General features: G+C 41.1%; 3 protein-coding genes across 3 annotated transcripts; all 3 read right to left on the bottom strand.

Annotated features, from left to right (window-relative positions):
* Nucleotides 1–394: 394 nt before the first annotated feature.
* Nucleotides 395–3,616, bottom strand: pla2g12a (phospholipase A2, group XIIA). Its single transcript, XM_080519912.1, has 4 exons — nucleotides 3,333–3,616; nucleotides 2,915–2,991; nucleotides 2,471–2,636; nucleotides 395–1,309 (listed from the first exon to the last, which is right to left on the bottom strand). The coding sequence occupies exons 1-4, from the start codon at nucleotides 3,550–3,552 to the stop codon at nucleotides 1,191–1,193; spliced, it is 582 nt and encodes a 193-aa protein (XP_080376038.1). The 5' UTR covers nucleotides 3,553–3,616; the 3' UTR covers nucleotides 395–1,190.
* Nucleotides 3,617–4,784: 1,168 nt separating this feature from the next.
* Nucleotides 4,785–13,712, bottom strand: dnajb14 (DnaJ heat shock protein family (Hsp40) member B14). The gene is made up of 8 exons (XM_080519905.1): nucleotides 13,550–13,712; nucleotides 9,933–10,107; nucleotides 8,255–8,400; nucleotides 7,772–7,960; nucleotides 7,247–7,332; nucleotides 6,987–7,096; nucleotides 5,783–5,955; nucleotides 4,785–5,675 (listed from the first exon to the last, which is right to left on the bottom strand). Exons 1-8 carry the CDS (start codon nucleotides 13,680–13,682, stop codon nucleotides 5,551–5,553), a joined length of 1,137 nt encoding a protein of 378 aa, XP_080376031.1. The 5' UTR covers nucleotides 13,683–13,712; the 3' UTR covers nucleotides 4,785–5,550.
* Nucleotides 13,713–17,178: 3,466 nt separating this feature from the next.
* LOC308147575 (tetratricopeptide repeat protein 39B-like) lies at nucleotides 17,179–21,171 on the bottom strand (the record flags this gene model as incomplete). The annotated part of the gene is made up of 16 exons (XM_080519807.1): nucleotides 17,179–17,293; nucleotides 17,475–17,591; nucleotides 18,145–18,262; nucleotides 18,368–18,479; nucleotides 18,562–18,682; nucleotides 18,759–18,850; nucleotides 18,957–19,118; nucleotides 19,226–19,285; nucleotides 19,399–19,466; nucleotides 19,614–19,722; nucleotides 19,846–19,911; nucleotides 20,156–20,261; nucleotides 20,380–20,509; nucleotides 20,688–20,764; nucleotides 20,847–20,978; nucleotides 21,077–21,171. The coding sequence occupies 16 exons, from the start codon at nucleotides 21,169–21,171 to the stop codon at nucleotides 17,179–17,181; spliced, it is 1,680 nt and encodes a 559-aa protein (XP_080375933.1).

The raw sequence follows: 21,171 nt of genomic DNA, 5'->3' as shown, positions 1-21,171 counted from the left end.
CACATGATTTGTTGTGAAGCCACTTATGGGTGAAGAGTTCTGAGGCGAACACTGAGCTTCTCTCCTTTCTCACTCAGTGTTTCACTTAACATTTGTCTCTCTTTCTCTCTCCCTGCAGGATCTCCCAACAGTGGAACTGGAAGTTAGTGGTCAGAGCCTCCTGTGGATTTATGTCTGGTTGCCTGTTGGGCTCCGTCTCTATCCTATACTTTTCTCTCCCATCCACAACAGCAGAAACCTCTCACCTCTGAGCCCGATTCTGCAGGTTTCTTAAGAGGTTTTCCTTTCCACCGCCGCTTCTGCTTGCTCATGTGGAATTGTTGGGTTGATCTCTATAAAACTACTCTGAAATGACTCTGTTGTATTTGGTGCAATACAATGATCACAAGGGGCATTGGAGGAAAGTCACATTTATTCTAGTTGCTTAAATAACTGAACAAGCTTCAAACATTCAAAGATGAAACCGAGTATGGATTAAAGTTAGACATCTTCCATGCTTGCACCACAACCAGTGCAAGCAAAAACTTATCCATCTCACTTTCTCCAAAAGCTCATGAGTGTTGTTGTTTATCTTTTTAAATAATACTGTTATGAAACTGCTATGTTGTAGTAGGCATTATAAATAAACTCAATTATAATGATTCATTTTCAGTGCAACTATCCTAATAGTAATTCAGCCATGGATTAAAAAAAAAAAGTAGTGTACCATCAATTCATTTGCATCAGTGCCTTCAAGCCTGGGTTTATCTGAGGGGCAGCACTTCAATATATCCCTCTCAACTTTATTATGAGCAGATGCTGCCATAGTCTTCATACTGTATATCTAGAATTATAGACAAATTACAGGCTTCAGTATGCCAAACTTTGCACTAAATGCAACGTTATTGCTTTTCGCAGTTAAGTTACATTTATATAAGGATGTTGGATGTTCCAGTTGGTCTGTCATACACACATAACTCCTGACCCCCCCCCCCCCCCCCCCCCCCATTTCCAGTGCATCAAGGGACGACGACATGAAGCACTGCAGCAAAAATAAAGATACGATGATGTGCTTGGTTGATTTCACTTTCACTTTAACATGAACAAACATTTCAAAACTCCCTGAGATCACCGACTCGTGTTAAGGTGCAGTTTATGAGGTCACAATGAGTGAACTCATAAAGTCATAAAGTTGTCTTCCTGCAGTGGCGTCACAGTTCCCGCTTCATTTCGTACTGACACACACAGGACTCCCGCTGACTGTCCAGGTAGGGCTTACAGCCCAGGTGCATGACGGCATCGAAAAGCAGCGTCACTGCCGACTCGCATGCTGTTGAGATGGAAAGAAAAAAATAATTTTTTTAAAACCCCAAAACAAAACAAGGAAGAGCACGGGCAAATACACAACTAGGGGAAGGTGACTTCCAGCTACTGACGAGAGAAACAAATGCATTTTAGTGCAAATTTAAATATTGGATTTAAATTATTTTGGTGCCATGGAGTCAACATTAAAACACAATTTAAAAACAAAGCTCTACATTTCCCTCTGCTGGACACAATGTGTTTTACAACCATTATATCTTGTTCAATGGCATCCAATCTAGTACTGTAAGGACCTCTGTCCTGTACTTTTAACACCTTGTTGTGCTGTGAGAACACACCTGATTGGGGAGGGCAACTTTTTTTTTAAAGAACCATGAGAAAAAAAAGATGAGATAATAGATTAGCTAATGTGACTTTTGTTTAATGTTACTGCTGTTGAGCAGATTATTGGCAATCTCAGATTTTGTCAAGATTCACCAGGATGAATGTGCTTGTGTGGCCATCGGCCTACCATGCAGGGCAAGCTTTGAGTTTGTGTCTCTCAGTCAGTTAGGAATGATGGAGATTTAAAAAGCTTATGTGCGTTTATCCAAGCTTGCTGCTTAAGCTGTTCAAAAGGCCAAACTGTACATGAGCAGTTTTCCAGAAAGGCCCTGACGCCCAACAAAAGGGACAAATGATTGGAATGCAATAGATTCATGTAAATGACATTACATAATGGTATTTCAACATCTATTCTATTTATTCTGTATATTTCCCTGTGGGATTAATAAAGTATTTCTATTTTCTATAACATGTTCCTGTGAAAATTGGACACCGTATGAAATGTAAGCAAAAACAACAGTATTTAAGCAAAATTGTGTAATGACATGACATCTTGTAGTTGCTTTAGGGGATGTCAACACATAAATAGATTTTTATTTTAAGAAAGGTTCCCAACTTAAATACAGGATTGATGAAAAGGAAAAAAATTAAACCATAATAATCTTACATTACTGAAAAACTAAGATAAAAGTCCCAAATTCATCAATTCGTATCTTGTCATGAGACCATATTATGGAATTATATAGCATTGGGATGACACTTTTTGATGTGCATTTGATCACTGGACCAACGCTTTGGCAGGAAAGTGGACTGTGAATCTACACACAATGGAACAGCTGCTCACCTTGGACACTCGTGGCCAGTCCCAGAGTCTTCTGCACGTTCCTGCAGATGGTCTCGAGGCAGTCCTGGAACTGCTCATCGCAGTCGTGTTTCTCTTGGCCACAGCTGTCATAGCAGCGGTCATGCTGGTTACAACATTTAGTCATGGAGGGGATACCTATATCAAACTAAGAAAAGGAAAATAAAAAATAAAAAATACATTTGTGTTTCGCTATTGCCGTGTGTTTAGGCTTCACGGTTGCACGCTATGTTGTTGTGGTTACTTATGTAGTATTTAACTCCAGTTACATGTATAATTGCTCCCTTTTGCAGACAGTCACCAAAGAAATTCATTGTTGTCCGACTTAACTGTATGAAGAAATGTGTAACACAATAACAACGACTACTGCAGATTATCTTGATGTGACATTGTCTCAGACGGTGGCCAAGTCCCTCAGGGCCCTACCTGAATCCCAAACAGAGGGGAGCCACATCCATTGGGTGGTGGCGGCTTGTACCCGGGACGAGGCGCTGGCTTGTACCCTGTGAGGCAAGAGCAAAGGTGAAGACTTCCTCCTGTGCTTCTGCTTTTACTTATCTGGTTGTCAGAGATAACTGCACCTGTGCAAACGATTAAATAGTGTGCAGTGCCAGTCAAGGGTCAAGATGTCACTCCTGACATCCAGATGACACCTGAGGAGTAACTGGTAGTAACTGGTGGGAGTGACATGGCCGAGCATGACCACAGGGGGTTCATATCAATAACTGATGTTTACATGTGTCTGGATCACGCGGCTGGTAAACGACACACGTCATTAGATGGACACACTGGGTATATTAGTCAGCTGTTTACGTGCGGAGGTGGAGGGAAGAAGCTGGCTCACCATCGTTACACTTATAATGACACAGTCCGTCATCGCCGCCAAACAAGTCGAGTGCTGCGTTCAGGTACGTATCGATCCTGTGTATTCCGTTCCGGATGGTCTTCAGAGTCATCCTCCAGTCCGGAGTCTCGGGCTCCGAGCCGTAGGCGAACACTCCGGACGGACATCCGCAAGAGGACAGGGCCAGCAGGAGCACGCAGATGTGTCTGACGCACGGCATAACGCCGCTGATAATAGATCCAGAGAGGAGACGTCAGTCAAACATCTCCCGTCTCACTCCTACATGAGCTCACCGACAGTGGGTGATGTTATTTCCGGGTTTGGCGCGATCACGTGACCGCTGCTAAAATAAAACGTCATTCGCTACAATCACTTTTTTTTTTTTTAAATACAAAATTATTGCGCTTACTCGTTCTGCACCACTATGTTTGCATAAAACAGCAAAAAAAAAATTAAAAAATCAAAAAAAAAAAAAATTCGAAAGACCGTCTGTTGACGTATATTTGTTTGACAGTTGGCATAACAGTTATGATTTAATTTCCCCAATGTTCTTTTATAGCTGTTGTTACACATTGCACTAAAGCTTATTCTATCATGTGTTTTAAATAAAAACCTCTATTAGGCACTGATTACTTTTCTTCTCAAAAATGTATACATTTGAAAAAAGCAACAACCTGACTCCCCAGATTTCTCTTCCTGTTGCTCTGGCTGGTCCTCCATACGAACTGGCCTTGACCGTAAATAGTAAATGCATAAACTACAAATACAGGCCTGAACTGAAGTTTTAACGATTTTTAGAATTGATTGCAACAATTATGGCTTCTCTATTAAAATATCAAAAACATCTTGTAAGGTACTTTATCCTTAAAGTAGTTTTGGCTTTCATTATTTATTCATTAAAATTAGGAGAAGTTTAAAATATGGTATGCATAACAAGCCTCATACAGAAGCTTGATCATTTTAATCGTTGGAAAAAAACTTGCATTGTATTTATTTTTTACCAGGTGTACCTGCATCTCTTGATATGGTAAAGTAAAAGTTGGCAATATTTCCAGTTCCACATAACCAAATGTTTCTTTGCCATGCATAGTTGGTTTCAAGGTTTATATTTGATTATGTTTGGACTATTTGCTCAGGAGGTGAAATGAACTCTGCTTGAACATATCAAATATATACAAGTAATTTCACTTTATAACCTATGCTACTTGTTCTGCTGAGGGTAGTGCGGTCAACAAGATCATACCTAAAGTCTTAAAACTAATTTGCAATAGTCACATTCCCTATATACTTTCATTGTATTCCATCAAAAGCAGAAATCTCAAGAAAACATTCTCAAACTACTTACCTCAGTAACAGAGGATTTATGGTCGTACATTAGCTGGAAGCTCCACGTTGAATTCAAATAAAATCCCATTCATTCGGTGTTAATTTTATTTTAATGATTATGCAAGCACGGAAGAAAATCATTTCTTCTATAGTTACTTAAATAACTGCATCAAATATTAACATTCAAAATGAAAATGTACAGCCATTGATGAGCAACAGGTCAACTGTTCTTCCATGGGTCGTCCACACAAACCTGGCCGTTCGCGGTGGACAATATAAAATGCTCTCAAGTGATAAAGTCACACACAATTTCTTGATAAACCTTTGATCTTCATCCACACCTGGAGGCGAGTGGAGTACTAAAACAAGCTCCATTTTATTTCCTTCACTTTTCTTAAAGAAATGGATGCGATTAGAGACAACAGCTCTGAGTGAATGTATCGGGTCTCCCCGGGAAGGTGACAAGCAGATGATGCCATAAGCCGTTTGTTTGTCTTTTCCGAAAGTAATTTGCTTGCGCGGAATGTCTCTCAGCTTCCCAGAACCTGAAGCAACATGCCTTTACAATCGAGAGTTCTCGTCCTTATTTCCAGGAAACCACAAAAAAAAAAAAAAAAAAGGAGGAGGGAAGGGGAGGGGGGGTCTTTCTATAGTTTGTGAAGAAAGGTCCATTATGATGCAACAAGGTAATTCCTCAGGTCTAGCTGGAGTGAAGGGGACGTTGGCAAAGGAGTTTGCGTAGAGGGACATTTCATAACTTCAACAATAAAGCTAAAATATTCAGTATGTTTTTGATCCTAGTGTAAAGACTCTCTTAAAAAAAAGAAGAAGAAAAAAAAAAAGAACATACACATCTATCCATCAACATTTATATGATTGAACAGCAGCCACCTCATCCACCTCTGAAAAGGTTATTTAGTCTGTCTAGCTCCTTGCAGTTGTCCATGGTCATGAGCTCCGCCTTCTTGCGCATCCGGTCGTCCCGGTAAACCTTAGCAGCGTAAAGCAGGTCTGTTTCTGCACGAGGCAAGCAGAGGAACATACAAGTCAAGATGAATCAAGTCGGGAAAGAGGCAGCTGAATTCAACAATTCCGAGTCTGGAGCTTTAACCACCGATACTTACTTGTCTGTCTCTCTTTCCAACAATTATTTCTGACATTAGATACATAGTCCTCTTCTACATTTTTCTCAATTTGCTGCAACGCCGAGCCCTTGAACTCAGATTTGAAATCTCGGTTTACGTAGTAGTCGACGCGCAGATTTTCTGTCTGCCTTTTTATGGTTTGACCCGTGGACCTGGAACAGATGAACAAGGAACAAGCTTTCATGAAAACAGTCATTTTCCACACGAGAGGACCTGCCGCTCTTTAAGTGTTGGAAATTTAATAAAGGCGCTTTTACACTCGTGTCTACTCAGCCCGCCTTGCCTCTACTTGCGTTGGTCATGTACCATTTCGGTATAGTAGCATCACTTTGTAGCTTTCATCTGACTTTTCTCCCGTCGTGCACAAGAAATCACCCCGATATGATGCGGAGCGAACGTGCACTGGATATCAGCTCAAAGCAGAAATTAAATAGTATTTTTTTTATATATATATTTCTAAATAATATTACAAAATGTGGATTGTTACGATCGTGCTTCACTGTCTGGTGTTTCGGTTTCACTGGTGCCCTTGTTAACTGGTAACTTCTGCCACCAGCCATTAGTAGCAGCTGATGTTAAAATAGGACAAACAAAGGGAATCATACTTTAAACTTTAATGGAAATGTGGTTAACCAGCACTCGACAGGACTGCTACGGATTTTCTTTCTGGGTTTTTAACATCTGTTTGAAAAGGGGACGCTCGAGGGAGATGGTCACCAGTTAACTGGAACACCGGTTAACCCGAAACACCGGGTGGTATCCGCGGCTCGGAGAGCTCCCGATACCAGACGGAAAAAAAACACCTGCACATCGTCGCTGCTCCACGGGGTTGATTTGTTTGCGTTTTTGTCGTGATCGGGTTTAAAAAAAATGGCGGGGCTGAATGAGCCGCCTTCTGACTCAGCTGTGTTGTGATGTGCCGGCCAATCAGGGGGCCTGTTCTCTGACGACGACGCACCCTGTACTCGCTTGAAACCTCGGCTGCGCAGGTACCACCTGCTAGCAGGGACTAAGACGCAATGGAAAAGTGTCGAATAGCAAGTAGAGTCAAGTTGAGTAAGGCAGAGTAGGAACGAGTGGAAAAGGCTCTTAACACCACCCTGTGTGTCTTCTGAAGCGAAAATTGAACCCAAATGTCAAGACGCTATGCTACGTGAAGGATTTGTGTTGCGCGTGCACGTACGGTCTTGAATAGAGGCTGTAGAGAGGAGGGGACACCATCATCTGGCTCAGTATCGACACTAAAATTAGGACCACCACAGGCATCAGTTGGATAAACATGGAAAACCCACCCTGCAGAGGAGCACAAACACCTGTGACAACAGCGGACAGAAGAAACTCACACCGGAGGGTTGATGATTGGAGTAAGAGAAACTCATGAATTCAAAAAAAAAAAAAAAAAAAGTTCAATATAAAACGTGACATTTTTTTTTTTTTACATACATCTCCTCTTTCTTCTGTTCTCTCTTGTCGGTAGTCCGTCTGATGGCTGTAGCTCGTCCTGCCGTTGGTGAAGGTGTGTGGGCTTGCTGTGGAGACAGATTATATCCGAGATGAGATGCGACATTGTGCACGCGTCTCCAAATGGTCCAGTTCCAAGTCTGGGATGCCAACATCAGAGCATGACATGTGAAGAGTTAATTGGCAAAAGATTCACTTTCAATTCGGCTCAGCTCCTCTTTACTAATAAACATTTCATCCGTTTTGTCTGGTTTGCTGGCGAAGCCGCTTTAACTCGCTGTGAGAGAAATCGGTTTTCTTCCTCCCGTGATGAAAACTACTCCGCAGGATAGAGATACAGGAAAACAGGTTGAATTTCTCATCCGAAATCCTTCTAAACGGAGGTTTTCTAGTTTGGTTGGAAACGGTAATGAAGTCTCGGCGTGCTCCATTTCGGAATTCGACATTCAAGAAACGTCATGAGGGATGAAAAGGATGAACGAGGCGAGCAGAGCAACGCTCTCTTACAGGAGGGGAAGCCGCCCCCGAAGAACATGTTGAAGAGGTCTTCCGGAGTGATGTCGGCCTCAAAACCCCGGTGGAAGTCGAAGCCTCCTCCGTGCGAGTGACTGGGGCTGCTGGGCTCTTCTCCGCCCGTCAGGTCGTACTGGCGTCTCTTATCGGCGCTGCTCAGCACTGCATACGCGTTGCCAATCTCTGGAGAGTCGGTCACATAAGTAAGAAACAAAAAACAACACTCTTGTCTGAATATTCAAGCTCGGTTTAAAAATCAAGTTTCAAGGCTAATATTCATTTTCAACGTACGCCGTGGACCAGGTCCACGCTCCACCACACAGGAAATGTCACACATTTACATCAACAGTCACTCATTAACCCACAAGAACACGCAAACTTAATACAAAATGACTTGGAACCCAGAGCTTCTCGTTTCGAGCACGCCACACACTTAATTAAACTGACGAGTAATAGAATACAGTGTTTCAAAGTTACTTTTGAAGGCCTCTGTTGCTCCAGGAGCATGGTTTTTGTCTGGGTGGAACTTGAGCGCCAGTTTCCTGTAGGCCTTCTTCAGCTCGTCCTCACTGGCCTCTTTGTTGACGCCGAGCACTTCGTAGTAGTCTTTACACCGCTTTATTCTGAAAAACAAGGACCGGCGATGCAAAAAACGGTTAAGGAGACGCCAACGTGGGAAATCTTTGACCGATATTAAAATCGCCATTAGATGTATATTTTGTTTACAATGTGCACCGCTAATACATTGCAGTTCACATTGTTCCTGTAAAGTTTCTTGCTTAAATTTCCTAATGCTAAAATTATTCATCTTAAGCTTAATCGTTCTCTTTTATCTTCTTCTTGTTCACCTGCTGGACAACAGCAGAGGCATACTGCCATCTGGACGATTTGGGCCTTTCACGAATATTTCCACAAAAAGTCACAAGTGAGAGCAGCCAAAAGTTAACTGCACCTTTTGCCTTTTTCCCGTTTGTTAAGTTCGAGAACCTAGAGGAATTAGTTTCCCCCCCCCCCCCCCCCCCCCCCACAAAGTCTTGATAAAGTCTTAACAATTTGCAGCGACAACATATAAGCAAATATTCAACTTGAAGAGATAATCTCACACGGAGGACACTTGCTCCTGCTCACTTTCTTTTAGGCAAAAAAACCCAACAAAAAACAAGTCTTTATGAGGTCATTTAGGTTGAGTACAGTATTGATAACTAAAAACAGTGGCTACTGTGTGTGTACATACACTTTTTTTTAAATCATATTTAACTTTCCACATCTATGTATCAACCATTTGTGTCAAAGCTGCATGACATATCAGAAATATATTATCATGGAGAAAGTCCTGACAGAATTGCACTAAATTACATGTTTCCATTTACTTTGCATTGATGGAGAGCAACATATCTGACCAATCAAGGAAAAATCAAGAATGAAATGACAAACAGTTGAAACTCTGCTGCGATTTAAAAAGACAAACAAACAAGGTGCCGTTCCTTCAGATTAAAACTGGATCGGAAAAGAGAAAGAGCACTGTTCTCTGGAAATGCACAATTCGTCAAAGTACTGGTGTGCAACAGACCATGACGACAGCGTAACAACTCAAACGTTTTTCAAGCGTCAGCAATAGGTGGTACTTTTTCTTTAAGGACATGATGCAATTTTGAACTCGCCCACGGTTCCCCCACAGGAGTCCGTTTTAAACACAAGAGAAATGTGTAGCTGTGTAATCTCATCAGCAATACAATAGCAGGATTATGCAACAATGAGCAGATTGCTTATGTGATAAGAGAACATAAGTTGGTGTATGCAGATTTTTTCACATCATGTGTGATGGGGGAAAAAAAAAAAAACCCCCGTTTCCTTTTCTCTCTGTGGACATGTCTCGTTCTCCACTATAAAAGTAAGCACTGGTTACCTGGTATCTTTCTCTCGCCCCCTCCTCATGGGAAACGCATTGAATACACAGGTTACCATAGCGATGGCTGTGTGCACACAACACTGCAGAGGCCATGGTGTCTTGTTTTAGCCACAGACGAAGCGTTTAATCAAGCGTGAGAGAGACGGTAGCGCTGTCACTGGGCCAAGTGTGGGGAAGCCCCCAAAAATAGTCGACAGATTACATCACAGAGGAGGAAAAATGACTTGTGAATGCTCAAATTCTCACCTTTGCACACCTTCCACCTGCTCCGATGTAAAACTTTTGGTGGAGTCCCCTCCTCCAGGTTCCCGCCTCTGGCCTTCGTCGGGGGCGCCGGCAGTTTCTGAGCGGTCTGCTGGTCTCCTGCGATACGCACCGTTTCCTGCCGAGCTCCCATTCTTTGTTAATGCATCCAACAAAGCTGGGGAGGAAGAAAAGGAGAAGCCAGTCAGACGATAAAGACAAACTAAATGATATCGACGTGATGACCAGAACATGGAAACGGACACAGCTGTAAAGCAAAGTAATACAACAGTTTTATGTAGTTTCAACAACAAGGCAATTCATTGGGACTCATCGGCAAAGATCCAGAAGAATGCAAAACTTCATGCGTGCGCAAATAGATGGGGCTTTTATTTTGCTTGCCCTTTGCGTGCGATCACCACCATGAGCAGAAAGGTGTATTTAATTAGGGGTTTTGTGCTGGTGGAGGTAGTTCAACATAACCCGGAGGTGCAGCAGTGAAATCTGACTTTTGGTTAACAGAAGCAGGACGAGATCCGCCTGGTGGGACGGGCTGGTTCTATCCCCCTTATGGTCCATGCATCCTTAGGCTGATGAATTATTTTAATGGCCTGGGATATTGAAACTATTCACCCGTTCATAGTGATTAAATGTAATTCACCAGGAGATGAAAAAAATACAAATTAAATAATATTTTCAATCTGTTATCTCATGTAAAAAAGGGAAGTAATTCATAGAAACTGACTTGCACCAATTACATCAAACCAACAGGGCAATCTGGGTTATAGTCTTGATTTCCTATATATTCACAATAAAAGACCACGCCAACAGCATTTCGACTACATGAAAGATTTACTATGGCCTTGATTTTGAATTTGTCCTCATTTCATTCATCATTATTTTCACGAGAACATTTGCAAGCATCGCAATTTAATAAAGTTAGTACTTCCATCTAATTCCTTACCGATTCCCTTTTTAATTTGGCCTGTTTTAACACACCAACGACATTGGAAGAACTTTTGACCAACAGACATCATGAAAAAAAATGCTGAAACAATATTCTGCATAACTACAATAACAAATAAAAGACCATAAAAAAAAAAAATCAACAAATGAGTAGAAATTCAGATGAAGTGTCAGAATTAAAGCTTCGAGATCAGAGTGTCACCGACTCCATAAACTTCACATCGAATAGTGAATTCCTCCTGTGCAGATACCCTGAACTGCTGCTGTCTACAGTATAATGACATGTTTGGGACAGCATCCTGCATAATCGCCACACACTAAACCTTTTCGTCCCTGCAGCCCAGAGATGAGACACTTCATTATTTCATGCCATTTTATGAGTATAAAAATACACTGGTTGGAATGAGACTTTTGTTTCATTGCAAACTCTCCTTCACTTACACGTGTCTGCCTTAAAAAAAAAAAAAAAACAAAGCAAAAAAACCCAGCTTCAGGCAGCTTTTTCATTTTTCTTTCAAGTCTTCATATTTACTAATTTCCAACACTGTCGCTTTGAGTTAAACGGTAACAATTTGGGCCAAAAGCGGAGTAGTGCAAACAGACTTTGAAAGACAGTTCGGCAAAAACATAACTGACTAATTGTCATGGCCTTTGCTGCAAGACACTTGTACTGTTATGATGTCTGGACTTCTCTTGCGATGCATAATTCATTACAGTGTTCATGAAATACAAGTGCAACTTTTCTCGCCTGTAATCCCTCTTTCCTTAAGGCCTCCAGGCTAAAATATGATGAAAATTGTGTATTGTTTAATGCAACTATTTCCACAGCTCTGCATTGACATTAAACACTTTTTTTTTTTTTTTTATTGCAAATAAATTATTATTATAGCTGCAACAACACAATTTACCTAGTGTGATTTCCTCTCATATCCACACATTGCCCCTTAATGGTGCCATTTTTACATATCAGCCACTGACAGCTTTGTACAATGGTGCAACCTTAACAAACCTTTTACAAGGATACAAAAACATTTCAGCAGACATAACTAAACTGAACAGCTTCTCCCGGTTCCCCCAGTCGGTTCTCAGGGCATGTAAAGATCACCATCACATAACAATATCTGCCGATCTATGTGAAGACACTCCTTCCAGTAATTCACCTGAATACAAAACTTTGAAAAGAGTCTCTGCACCCAAATCAGAAGAAATCCAAAATGTATGTGACCTCCCACAGTCTTGCAGACTTCTTGTCCTTTCAGGGCACATTTTCTTGCACGGTGCCAAATGTTTTGTTTGTTATTTTGCAGATTATTTGAAATGAATTCAAAAGCCTGCATTTTTGCGTGTTTCCCTTTTGCAAAATACTTGAATTAAATGAACACATCCTCAACAAACTCCCCACAAGCACTACAGGAAGCCTGGTCCCAGTCAGGTGTGCTGGAACATACACCAACACTGCAGACATGCTGATCAGCACATCTGAACTTTGTTTTGGTTTTTTTTCTTCACAGGCAGTGTAAAATACCTATTTTGGAATAAATGACACTTTTGAAGTGGGTGTAGTTAATGCTGGCCAAATGCCAAATAGCTCCCCGTTTCCCTCAACCCCCATCTCCACTGTGGATTTCTGCACTTGCGTTTCTCTTTAAATATGAAATGTTCTTCTGTCAGAGGAACTGTCTAACCTATTTAGGGCAACGCGGAGTGAAAGGCTGACTACATCCTGGATTGGTTATTCGGCCACAGAGATTAATATTTACACGGATGCAATTCAAAGTTACTAACTTGAACTGCAGTGAAGGAGCGAGCCTTCTGTGAAGCAGCCATCACGTTCAAGGTGCATCTGCCCTGATATGTCGTCAGTGAGAATAACAGTGTAACAGACAGGATGGGTTGTGGTCAGCAGTAGTGCAGGTCACCGTGTGAGACGTGTGTCTCTCTGCCACAGTTGTGTGCTCTGGATTAGCCCTCCTTCACTCTCTGGGTCAATCATTCAATTAAAGGATTGTCTGTGGCTGATGTGGCCTGGCACGGTGGAGTGGACAACCCTGCCCCAGGCTTCACGTGCATGTGGCTGGCCTGCCCTAAAACCCCACTGCCGCTGCTGCTGCACCATCAACAATACGAAGGAGAAATATTGCAACTTGAGGAGAAAGTGAAACTAAAGCCTCTCGGGTGTTGTGTTTGGACAGACGAGAGCAGGACTGACAGCGAGCGGTGGGGCTACAAGGTGAAGGACTGTGGGTTGATGTTTCGCGGCGAGCAGTCATCTGAGGGTTTTTTTTCTTTTTGTTTTGTGTTTTTCCAATCGTGATGTCAAAACAGGATATCGGACTGATTCACGCGAAACGCTCCAACTCACTGTTAAGTCAACTACACGGTAACTCGGGCTCGCCATCAGGCCCACGACTCAGCTGCTGTCCTAGATAGGACTGGGGAATCTCCCGTCTTTAAAAACGAAGGTTATTTTCAGGCAAACGTTAAATAGCCTCCCACCCGTCGATTGCCAATCGGTCACAACCGGATAAACTCGTTGAGTCGCTGACAGTGTCGCTGACAGTGTCGCTGATGCTACAACCAGTCGGCTAACATGCTAGCTCCTGATGGTGGAGATACGGGGGATGAGCGGGTTCGAAACGCGCCGGCAGCCTCACCTCTGGCTCGGTCAGTCGGGTACAGCTTCTCCGCTTTGTTGAGGAATTTCACAGCCTTGTCCTTGTCCCCGGCTTCCAGGGCTTTGGTCGCTATATTCAAACATTTCTCGGCTTCGTCTCTGTTCCCTTCCATCTTCTTTTCCTCTTCCTCCCCCCAGAGAAGTCAGCTGAGCGGCTCACGGACCACGTGACCGGCAGCGTTGACAGCACGAGCGCGACACAACGTGTGTGTGTGTGTGTGTGTGTGTGTGGGGGGGGGGGGGGTGTTCACAGGTTCATCACCAAATATCAACTATTATTTCCATTATAATAATAATCGACGCGTAGACACATAGCTGTCAAACTCATTTTAGTTCAGGTTTCTTTCATTTCACGACTGCCAAGTTTTTCTTTCACTTTTTGTGCCAAAAAAAACAACCCACGAGGTTATCAAAACTTAATCTTTTATTGTTCCTATTGGCTAAAGCCTGTCGCTTTGCTGCACAAATCCCTGCAGCCTTCATTTTTATCAACCAAGCTGCTTCGTATCACTTTCATGACAAATAATTTCCACAAGTCAAGTCTTCTGTTTAGCTTTTGAGTTTTAAATGGCCAAAATTGGGCCGCATGGTGGCGCAGTAGTATGCTCTCTAGTCTCAAAGCGAGACGGTCTGGGTTACATCTATCTATATGCTTTCAAGCTTTTTCTCCTTTTTAGGAGTCGATCTCAGATTGGTGAAGTCGTGGACAGGTCACAGGGCAAGCTCACGGCCCATCATAGGACAACCACACACACTCACATTCACACTTATGGACAATTTTAGACAGACATATTTACCTGAAATGCTTGTGTTTTGTACTGGGAAAGAAAAGTTCCCAGAAAAGTCACAGGGAAGCTCACAATTAAACCACTGGAATGACTTTTGGTGAAAAATTGGCTCAGTTTCTATTTGGCAGCATGTTGAGAAGCTTCTATTGATATTAACGATGTAGTGCTAATTCTGGATTTGAATCAGGATCAAAACAGAGAACAGTACGATAATAGTGTCATTCTAATTTAACAGTTAAGGGATCACAGTTAAAGGACAAATTAATTTCATGCCTGCCTATATGATGATTGTCTTCTACAAAATAATATTGTGCCTGAATCGTACAAAAAAAAAGACATTTCCATGTCCGAAATGTTCAATTTCTGAATTGAGGCAAAATATAAAAAAAACACATAATAAACAACTATAAAGTATATGAATAACAAGAAGCGAGAGCAGAAATCCCCTTAATAGCTGTTCATAATTCACATCTGACAGCAATTGTGCCAATCACCATCAAACTAATACATAAATAAATACACGGAGATGAAAACATAACCTTCTTGACCAATTCCATTGGTCAACCAACTTTAGTTGGCAACGGTCAATATATTTGATTGTAATCTATTCTATTCTGCTCAAAAACTTGCATTTATTTGGAAATGTATCTTATCATTTAGCAGACATAAAATTAGTGATTGTTATCAAATGAACTCATAAATACAAAGAGATCCATTTGAAATTAAAATGTTTTTACTTTCACTTTGTTGATATTCATTCATTTAAATCTGACAAAGAAAGATATGCAGTATACATTTGATGGATAATCCCACTTACATAATTGCCTGGAAGTGTGCTTAATATTGTGGAGAAAGTCAAATACCTCAGTCATGTGATCATGAATGATCTTTTGCAAGCTATATGCACATGCTAACCTGCTGGCACATAAATTCAGCGCGAGGAGCCAAATTTCACAAGCTTCAGTTTGCATATGCGATGCACTGCGTTTGCTATGGAAGGTTCCACGGTGGGCTAGTGTTGTTTGTGATAAACAACCCGTCCACGCTTGATGCTGCTATCAAAAATATTGTATTCAAATTCATGAACATACTGGAGCTGTCCAACAATGTTAAAGGTTTTATTCAGACCAAAGACAAGTAGTGTCAGGCACATATCTGGAGACAGTGTTTATATGGGTTTTAATATTCTATTTTATTATTGTAGGTTTTTTTTTCTAGTGTTCACTGATTTTTATGTTTTTTTATGTTTTAATGTTACAAATATATTGTTTTTTAATCTAAGAGGCTGCAAGATTCATCGATTGAATTATTGTATATAAAGTCACCTTAAGAAAAATGAGAATGGAATCATATCACATATCTCATCGACTCTTAAAAAGTCCCCTACAACCCCATTCTTCATCTTTGATGCCAGCTTGTGTGTGTCAATTTGTCTCTAATTGTGCTTTCTGTGTTTTAGAAACTTTTTTGGCATCTTTATTTGGTTGTTTTCTGTCTGATGGACTGGCGACCTTTTCGCAGTGTTTCATCTGTAGTCAGTTGAAATCAGCTTCAGTTTTATAAAGTGCCATTTCAGATGGACGGCGTGTGTTTTTGTCTTTGTGTGTTAGTCTGTGGTTATTTTGGCAGATCATCCCTCCTTGAATATCTCAGCAATGACAGTATACAAAATAGGCTCAGCAATAATGTACTCACATTTTTCTTTCTTACAACCAACTAATATTTCCATTTAATATGCAAGAACAAAAAAAAAATCCAGATTGATACACAGTATACGCATTGTAAAAAAAAAAAAACTGTTACAATGAGCAAAATGGGGAAAAGAGACAACATGATCTTTGATTTATCATGGTGGGTTTTTGACAGAGCTAAAAGAAGAAAAAAAAGGGGGGGGGGGTTGCATAATTTACCAAAACTTTCTGTGTAGCATCATTCTTTTTTCATGTTTGATTATGTAATAACAGGCGTCAGTCCCTAACAACTGAATCTCCCACCAGGGGAGGTTTGAAGGCACAGATGGACTTGCATTTTCCTTAAACATGACAGTTTTCTGTTTCTCTCAGACCGTCCAAGTTCATTTAACCAATCCAGTGGTTTCCTTATTGCTCATTCCTCTCACTGACTGATATCTAGTTGTCAATTTACTAATTTTTTGTAATTTATTCATTTGGTTTTGGTCCAAAGCTTAGTGTTTGGACACTTGTTGGCTCGTGATTTTACTAGACTTGTGTATTTGTTGCTTACCCAGACTTCCATAATTTAGAACATAAAATTTCTATTTACATACAAAAAACTGATGATCTCTCCTGTATCGCCGTAATAGAGACCCCCAGGTGACAGGCATCCTGCACCATGGGGAAGCAGAATAGAAACCACAGAACAAAGATATTTACAAGGAGACATTTTCCTCGCGAGACTGATTAAACTGTGAACAATCGAGATATACATTTGTATTCAAATAATGAAAGAGTTTAAGGCTATATTTTTTCAGCGTGTCTCAAGATGAACAAATGTTGTTTATATAAAGCCCGAGATTATGTTTTTGTTACATATTCCCCAGGTAATTATGAGATTCATAAAACGAAAATAACCTACTCAAGTCACTAGGTTACTTATAATGTAAGTCATCAGGTGAGGCCACTGAATTTGTTTTGAGAGTGGCTCCAGAATCAATTTCAAGCTTGAATTATTATTTTTTTCCTTGAATATTTCAAGAAAGCAGAAGATGACAATCTTTCAATTCTGCCCTGTTATCTTGGAAGAATCCATTTTGAGCACGATGAGTGAGGTGGCTCCGCGTGAGGGTTTGTTTTGTGAACCTTCAAGCTGGCGTACGTGAGGGAGGAAGTTTGGCGGCAAAGGAGCCCATGGTGTTCAGTGCTGCATGGATGCGGAAGTGTAGCCTTGACTCCATGTTGTAGTCTTTGTAGTTCATCCTGTACATCAGAAACTCATTAGCAGTGTAGCATTGGGGGGGTGCCACAAGAATGAAAGGCAACTTTTGGACGATCTTTCAGTCTTCAACTACATAGATGACTCCTTCAAATTATTAATCCCGGGTAATATAAACTACAAACTTGGAAATTGGAACTTGGTAAATAGGTTAAAACAACTTACTTGGCATTTTCAATGGTAGTGATTGCCTTGCTGATGTCACCCTTCTGTCTGTACAGAAGACCCAGCTCATACATGGCGTACGGCACCAGATAGTTGTCATGCTTGATATCATTCTCACTGTTAATAAAAAAAAAAAAAAAGAAAAGAAATGATAAAAGGAATATAAATTTCATCCAAGTACTGTCCAGTACATAAAGCATGTTTGGAGTTGAACATCAGATAAAAACATCTTTTTACTTTTTGCTAATAACATTTATCTGATGTAACTTGCTTTAAAAGAAAAATACTGATCACAAATGGCTCAATGCAATATACAGAGTATCATAGTAGTGGCATGTATCATTTATGTACCATTTGATAAGTTCTCTTAGATAGCATCTGTATTCCAAACTTCCCCCTTCTGTTCACAATATATTGTTTCCAGGTTATACTTTAATGTCCACAGAGCATTTTCACAGAATCTGAGATGTCGACTTTAGCTTTTTGTTATTGTTTAACTGTATTTTACTGGTTTATTGCTTTGTCCAATTAATTTTTTTACATTCTTATCTATGTATGTGTAACAGTTTATGCTTCTGCTGCAGTTGTTTTAACATGCTCCACAAATAAAGTTGACTTTACTTGACATGCTCCATTTGCATCATACATTCCAGCAGCAGTGGAACCCTACCAGGAAATGACGTGATTGAAGCAGATCTCGGCCTGAACCAGGCGCCCCAGCTCTCTCAGACACAGGCCCTTCAGCAGCTGGACAAGACACTGGTCATCCAAGTGATACTCTGATGGGTCTACAGATGAGATCAAACAATCTATGAGTTTTCACAAACTGCTCCGGCTCATATTTCATTACCCAAAATGACCTTCAGTGATATGACTTCGGCCATCTGACTCACTTTGATCATTCTTGAGCTGCTCTTCTGCTTTCTCCAGGGTCGACAAAATGTTTTGAGTCAGATTGGGTCTTTTGCCAACTACCGTGAATCCATTCCACACGTACATCATTTCCTGTGGCGAGAAATCCAGATTTTTGTCAGACTGATAAAGGCTTGTCAGTTTGGTTCGGTACTTCTCACCGTCAATCCCTCACCAAAGCAGGGACAACGAGTTTCACAGGTACAGAGGAGGAGTATCTCTGAGCCTTCTTTGCTGCAAACTTCTCTGTCGGAATCGACTTCCCAGCAATTCTCAGTCTGAGACTATCCACCTGCCTGCAAACCCCAAAAATGTTATCATGACTTTACACAACAACTGTATAGATAAGACACTGTGCTCCCCTCTGCATACTTGAATAATTCCACCACGTTTTCACCCAGATTATCAACCTCTTCTTCTGGGAGCATGCTCAGGATGGAGGCTTTTTGAAATACATAGATTGCCTATATGAAAAAAAGAAAAAAGAAAAAAAGAATTCCAGTTGTCGTTAGAGGAAGAGAACAGGACAAAATAATTTTAACGACATGGTAAAAATGGGGCATTAGATACCTGGGACCACTTGCTCTCCTTGCAGAGCATGTTGGCATATCGATAAGCCTCTTTCCATTTTTGTTCAAAGGAGTAGGCCCACATCAGCTCCCAGTAGCACAGGTGGTGAATCTGCCGCCACTCCTCCTGCGAGGCAATGCAGGCCAGGAACTTCTCCTGGGCCTGCACAGAAACCCAGAACCACTTCATTTCACATTTCTGCCTCTCCCAAGAACATGATCAAGCCTGCACGTCACATTTGAAAACATGCATTTTGTACTATCACTTACAAATGTGAAGTTCCCTTTGAGTACAGCTATCCTTGCAGTGTAGAAAAGCATGAGAGCTCCCTGAGAACAACGATTAAAACGTCATTTCAGAATGATAAAGCAAAAATTGGAAAGGAAACACATTTGCAGCCGCTACAACAGGGTCTACAAAAGCTGCACATGCCGCTGCTCACGTTGGGGAACTTTTTAGTGTAGGGCTCCAACAGAGTCTCAGCCTCACTGAGATTTCCATCACCGGTTCCTTGAGGGGGGGGGGGGGGGGGGGGGGGTGAAGAGACATCATTATATGATCATCATCCTCCAAGTGAACCTCTCTCTCTCTCTCTCTCTCTCTCTTTCTATATATATATATATAAATATAAATATATATTATGTCAAGTCTGCTCACCAAGTATGACAGTGATGTAGAGATGAAACATCAGCAGAGTGAGCGTGCTCAGGATAGAGCGTAAGCTGTTACTCCCTGCTCCCGCTCTCAACTCTGACAAACCCAGTTCCTGTGAGGGTGAGAGAAAAAGAAAAAGAAAAAAAATCTTTAACCAAGAACCTCATTATGAATTAGACTATTTTAACAGTGTCAGAAGACCTGGGGTCTTTATTTGTTGAGTAATGCCACCCACCCTGTCTCCCGAGAAGCCCAGAAACTCCATCAGTCTGAGGACTCTGGATGGAAGCAGTGAGAGCATCTGGTACAGAAAATAGAAGTCTATTAGCACTTGGTTGAGTTTACTTTGTTGGACACAACAGTTCATTTTGCAATATTGAGGTACTGTACACTCCATTGGCAGAAAATGTATATTGTCGAATCATGTGTGAGATTCTATTTTCAAAGTTGAGAATTACCTACATTGATCACAATTGTTTTTCTTTCTTTTTTTGTTGTTGATACATCGACTATCTCCATACTGTTCCAAACGTGTGTTCTCTTACCAAATTAAATGACCCGATGCCCATGCTGACACCTCCTGTGAAATGAGGGTGTGTACGTGTCTGCTTTTGCTCGTCTTCCAAGCCAGTTATCATCAGCTGGCAATCCCTGAACGGAAAGTCAACAAGTTGAAGTAGCCTACACTTTCATTCATGTAAATCTCTTTTCATCTTTGCGTCAGTGGTGAATCCTTTTCTTCACAATAAACACTCTCTCGGCGTCTTACTTGTAAATTTGATAGCTGTTCCGGATTCTCATTCCTCCTTTGATGAAGCCAATGATGCTTTCGTCCAGGAATGTGAGAGCAGCTTTTTGCAGCAAGACTTCAGCATAGCACAGCTCTGCATGCATCTCTTCTGTTGGTGAGAATAAACAACAACAGCTGCATGAAAAACAAAAGAACTGCTTTGGATAAATTACAAAATATTTGTTCGACAACTTGCAGTTGACACAATAATAACTTTTATGTGTCCAAATGACAAGAGCTGCTCAATTTGTTCACTCTTTTCGGGTAAAAATAAGAAGTTCACTCACCTTCAGTCAGATTCTCAGTGGGCTGTCTGCTCCAGAAGTTGGCTATGCTCTCCATTAACCCAACCTTCTTCCGAAATCTAAGAAAGGAAATGCTCTTTGGAGTTACAGGTATAAAATCCTCCTTTTAACTTTTTTTAAAAATTATTAATTAAACCATACTTTTCGCAGGTCTGCATGGATTCCCTGAGCGATGTCATGGCAGCATCCATGTCCTTTGGCTCAAAGGTCATGCCTGCCTGCATCACCAATATGCTGCTGTAGCCCATTGCATGATACATGCTCTGACTCTTCCTGAAGGACACAAACGTACAGCGAACTCTTTGAAAAACAAACCCATGGCTAATAAATCGGAATAACAATCCATAAGCATGAGAGATTCTGTAACTTACCAGGGTTTTAAAAGAGCCAGTGCGTCCATAAACCTGTTGTTCAGAAAAAGGTCGAGGGCAGAGGAGCACTCCTTCAAGGCTGACTCTAAATCCAT

This window comes from Blennius ocellaris (genome assembly GCF_963422515.1).
Source record: "Blennius ocellaris genome assembly, chromosome: 3".
Classification (NCBI taxonomy): Eukaryota; Metazoa; Chordata; class Actinopteri; order Blenniiformes; family Blenniidae; genus Blennius; species Blennius ocellaris.
Note: the sequence above shows the minus strand (reverse complement) of the source record. Positions and strands in the feature narration are given on the sequence as shown.

What these genes read in the sequence shown, in the direction of transcription:
- dnajb14 (XM_080519905.1), bottom strand. Translation starts at nt 13,682, where the DNA reads ATGGAAGGGAACAGAGACGAAGCCGAGAAATGTTTGAATATAGCGACC. An exon ending in CGGGGGCGGCTTCCCCTCCT is followed by an intron (nt 7,333 to 7,771) that starts GTAAGAGAGCGT and finishes CTGTCTCCACAG; the next exon opens with CAAGCCCACACACCTTCACC. An exon ending in GAACAGAAGAAAGAGGAGAT is followed by an intron (nt 7,097 to 7,246) that starts GTATGTAAAAAA and finishes GCTCCTCTGCAG; the next exon opens with GGTGGGTTTTCCATGTTTAT.
- pla2g12a (XM_080519912.1), bottom strand. Translation starts at nt 3,552, where the DNA reads ATGCCGTGCGTCAGACACATCTGCGTGCTCCTGCTGGCCCTGTCCTCT. An exon ending in TCATTATAAGTGTAACGATG is followed by an intron (nt 2,992 to 3,332) that starts GTGAGCCAGCTT and finishes CTTGCCTCACAG; the next exon opens with GGTACAAGCCAGCGCCTCGT. An exon ending in CCCCTCTGTTTGGGATTCAG is followed by an intron (nt 2,637 to 2,914) that starts GTAGGGCCCTGA and finishes TCCTTTTCTTAG; the next exon opens with TTTGATATAGGTATCCCCTC.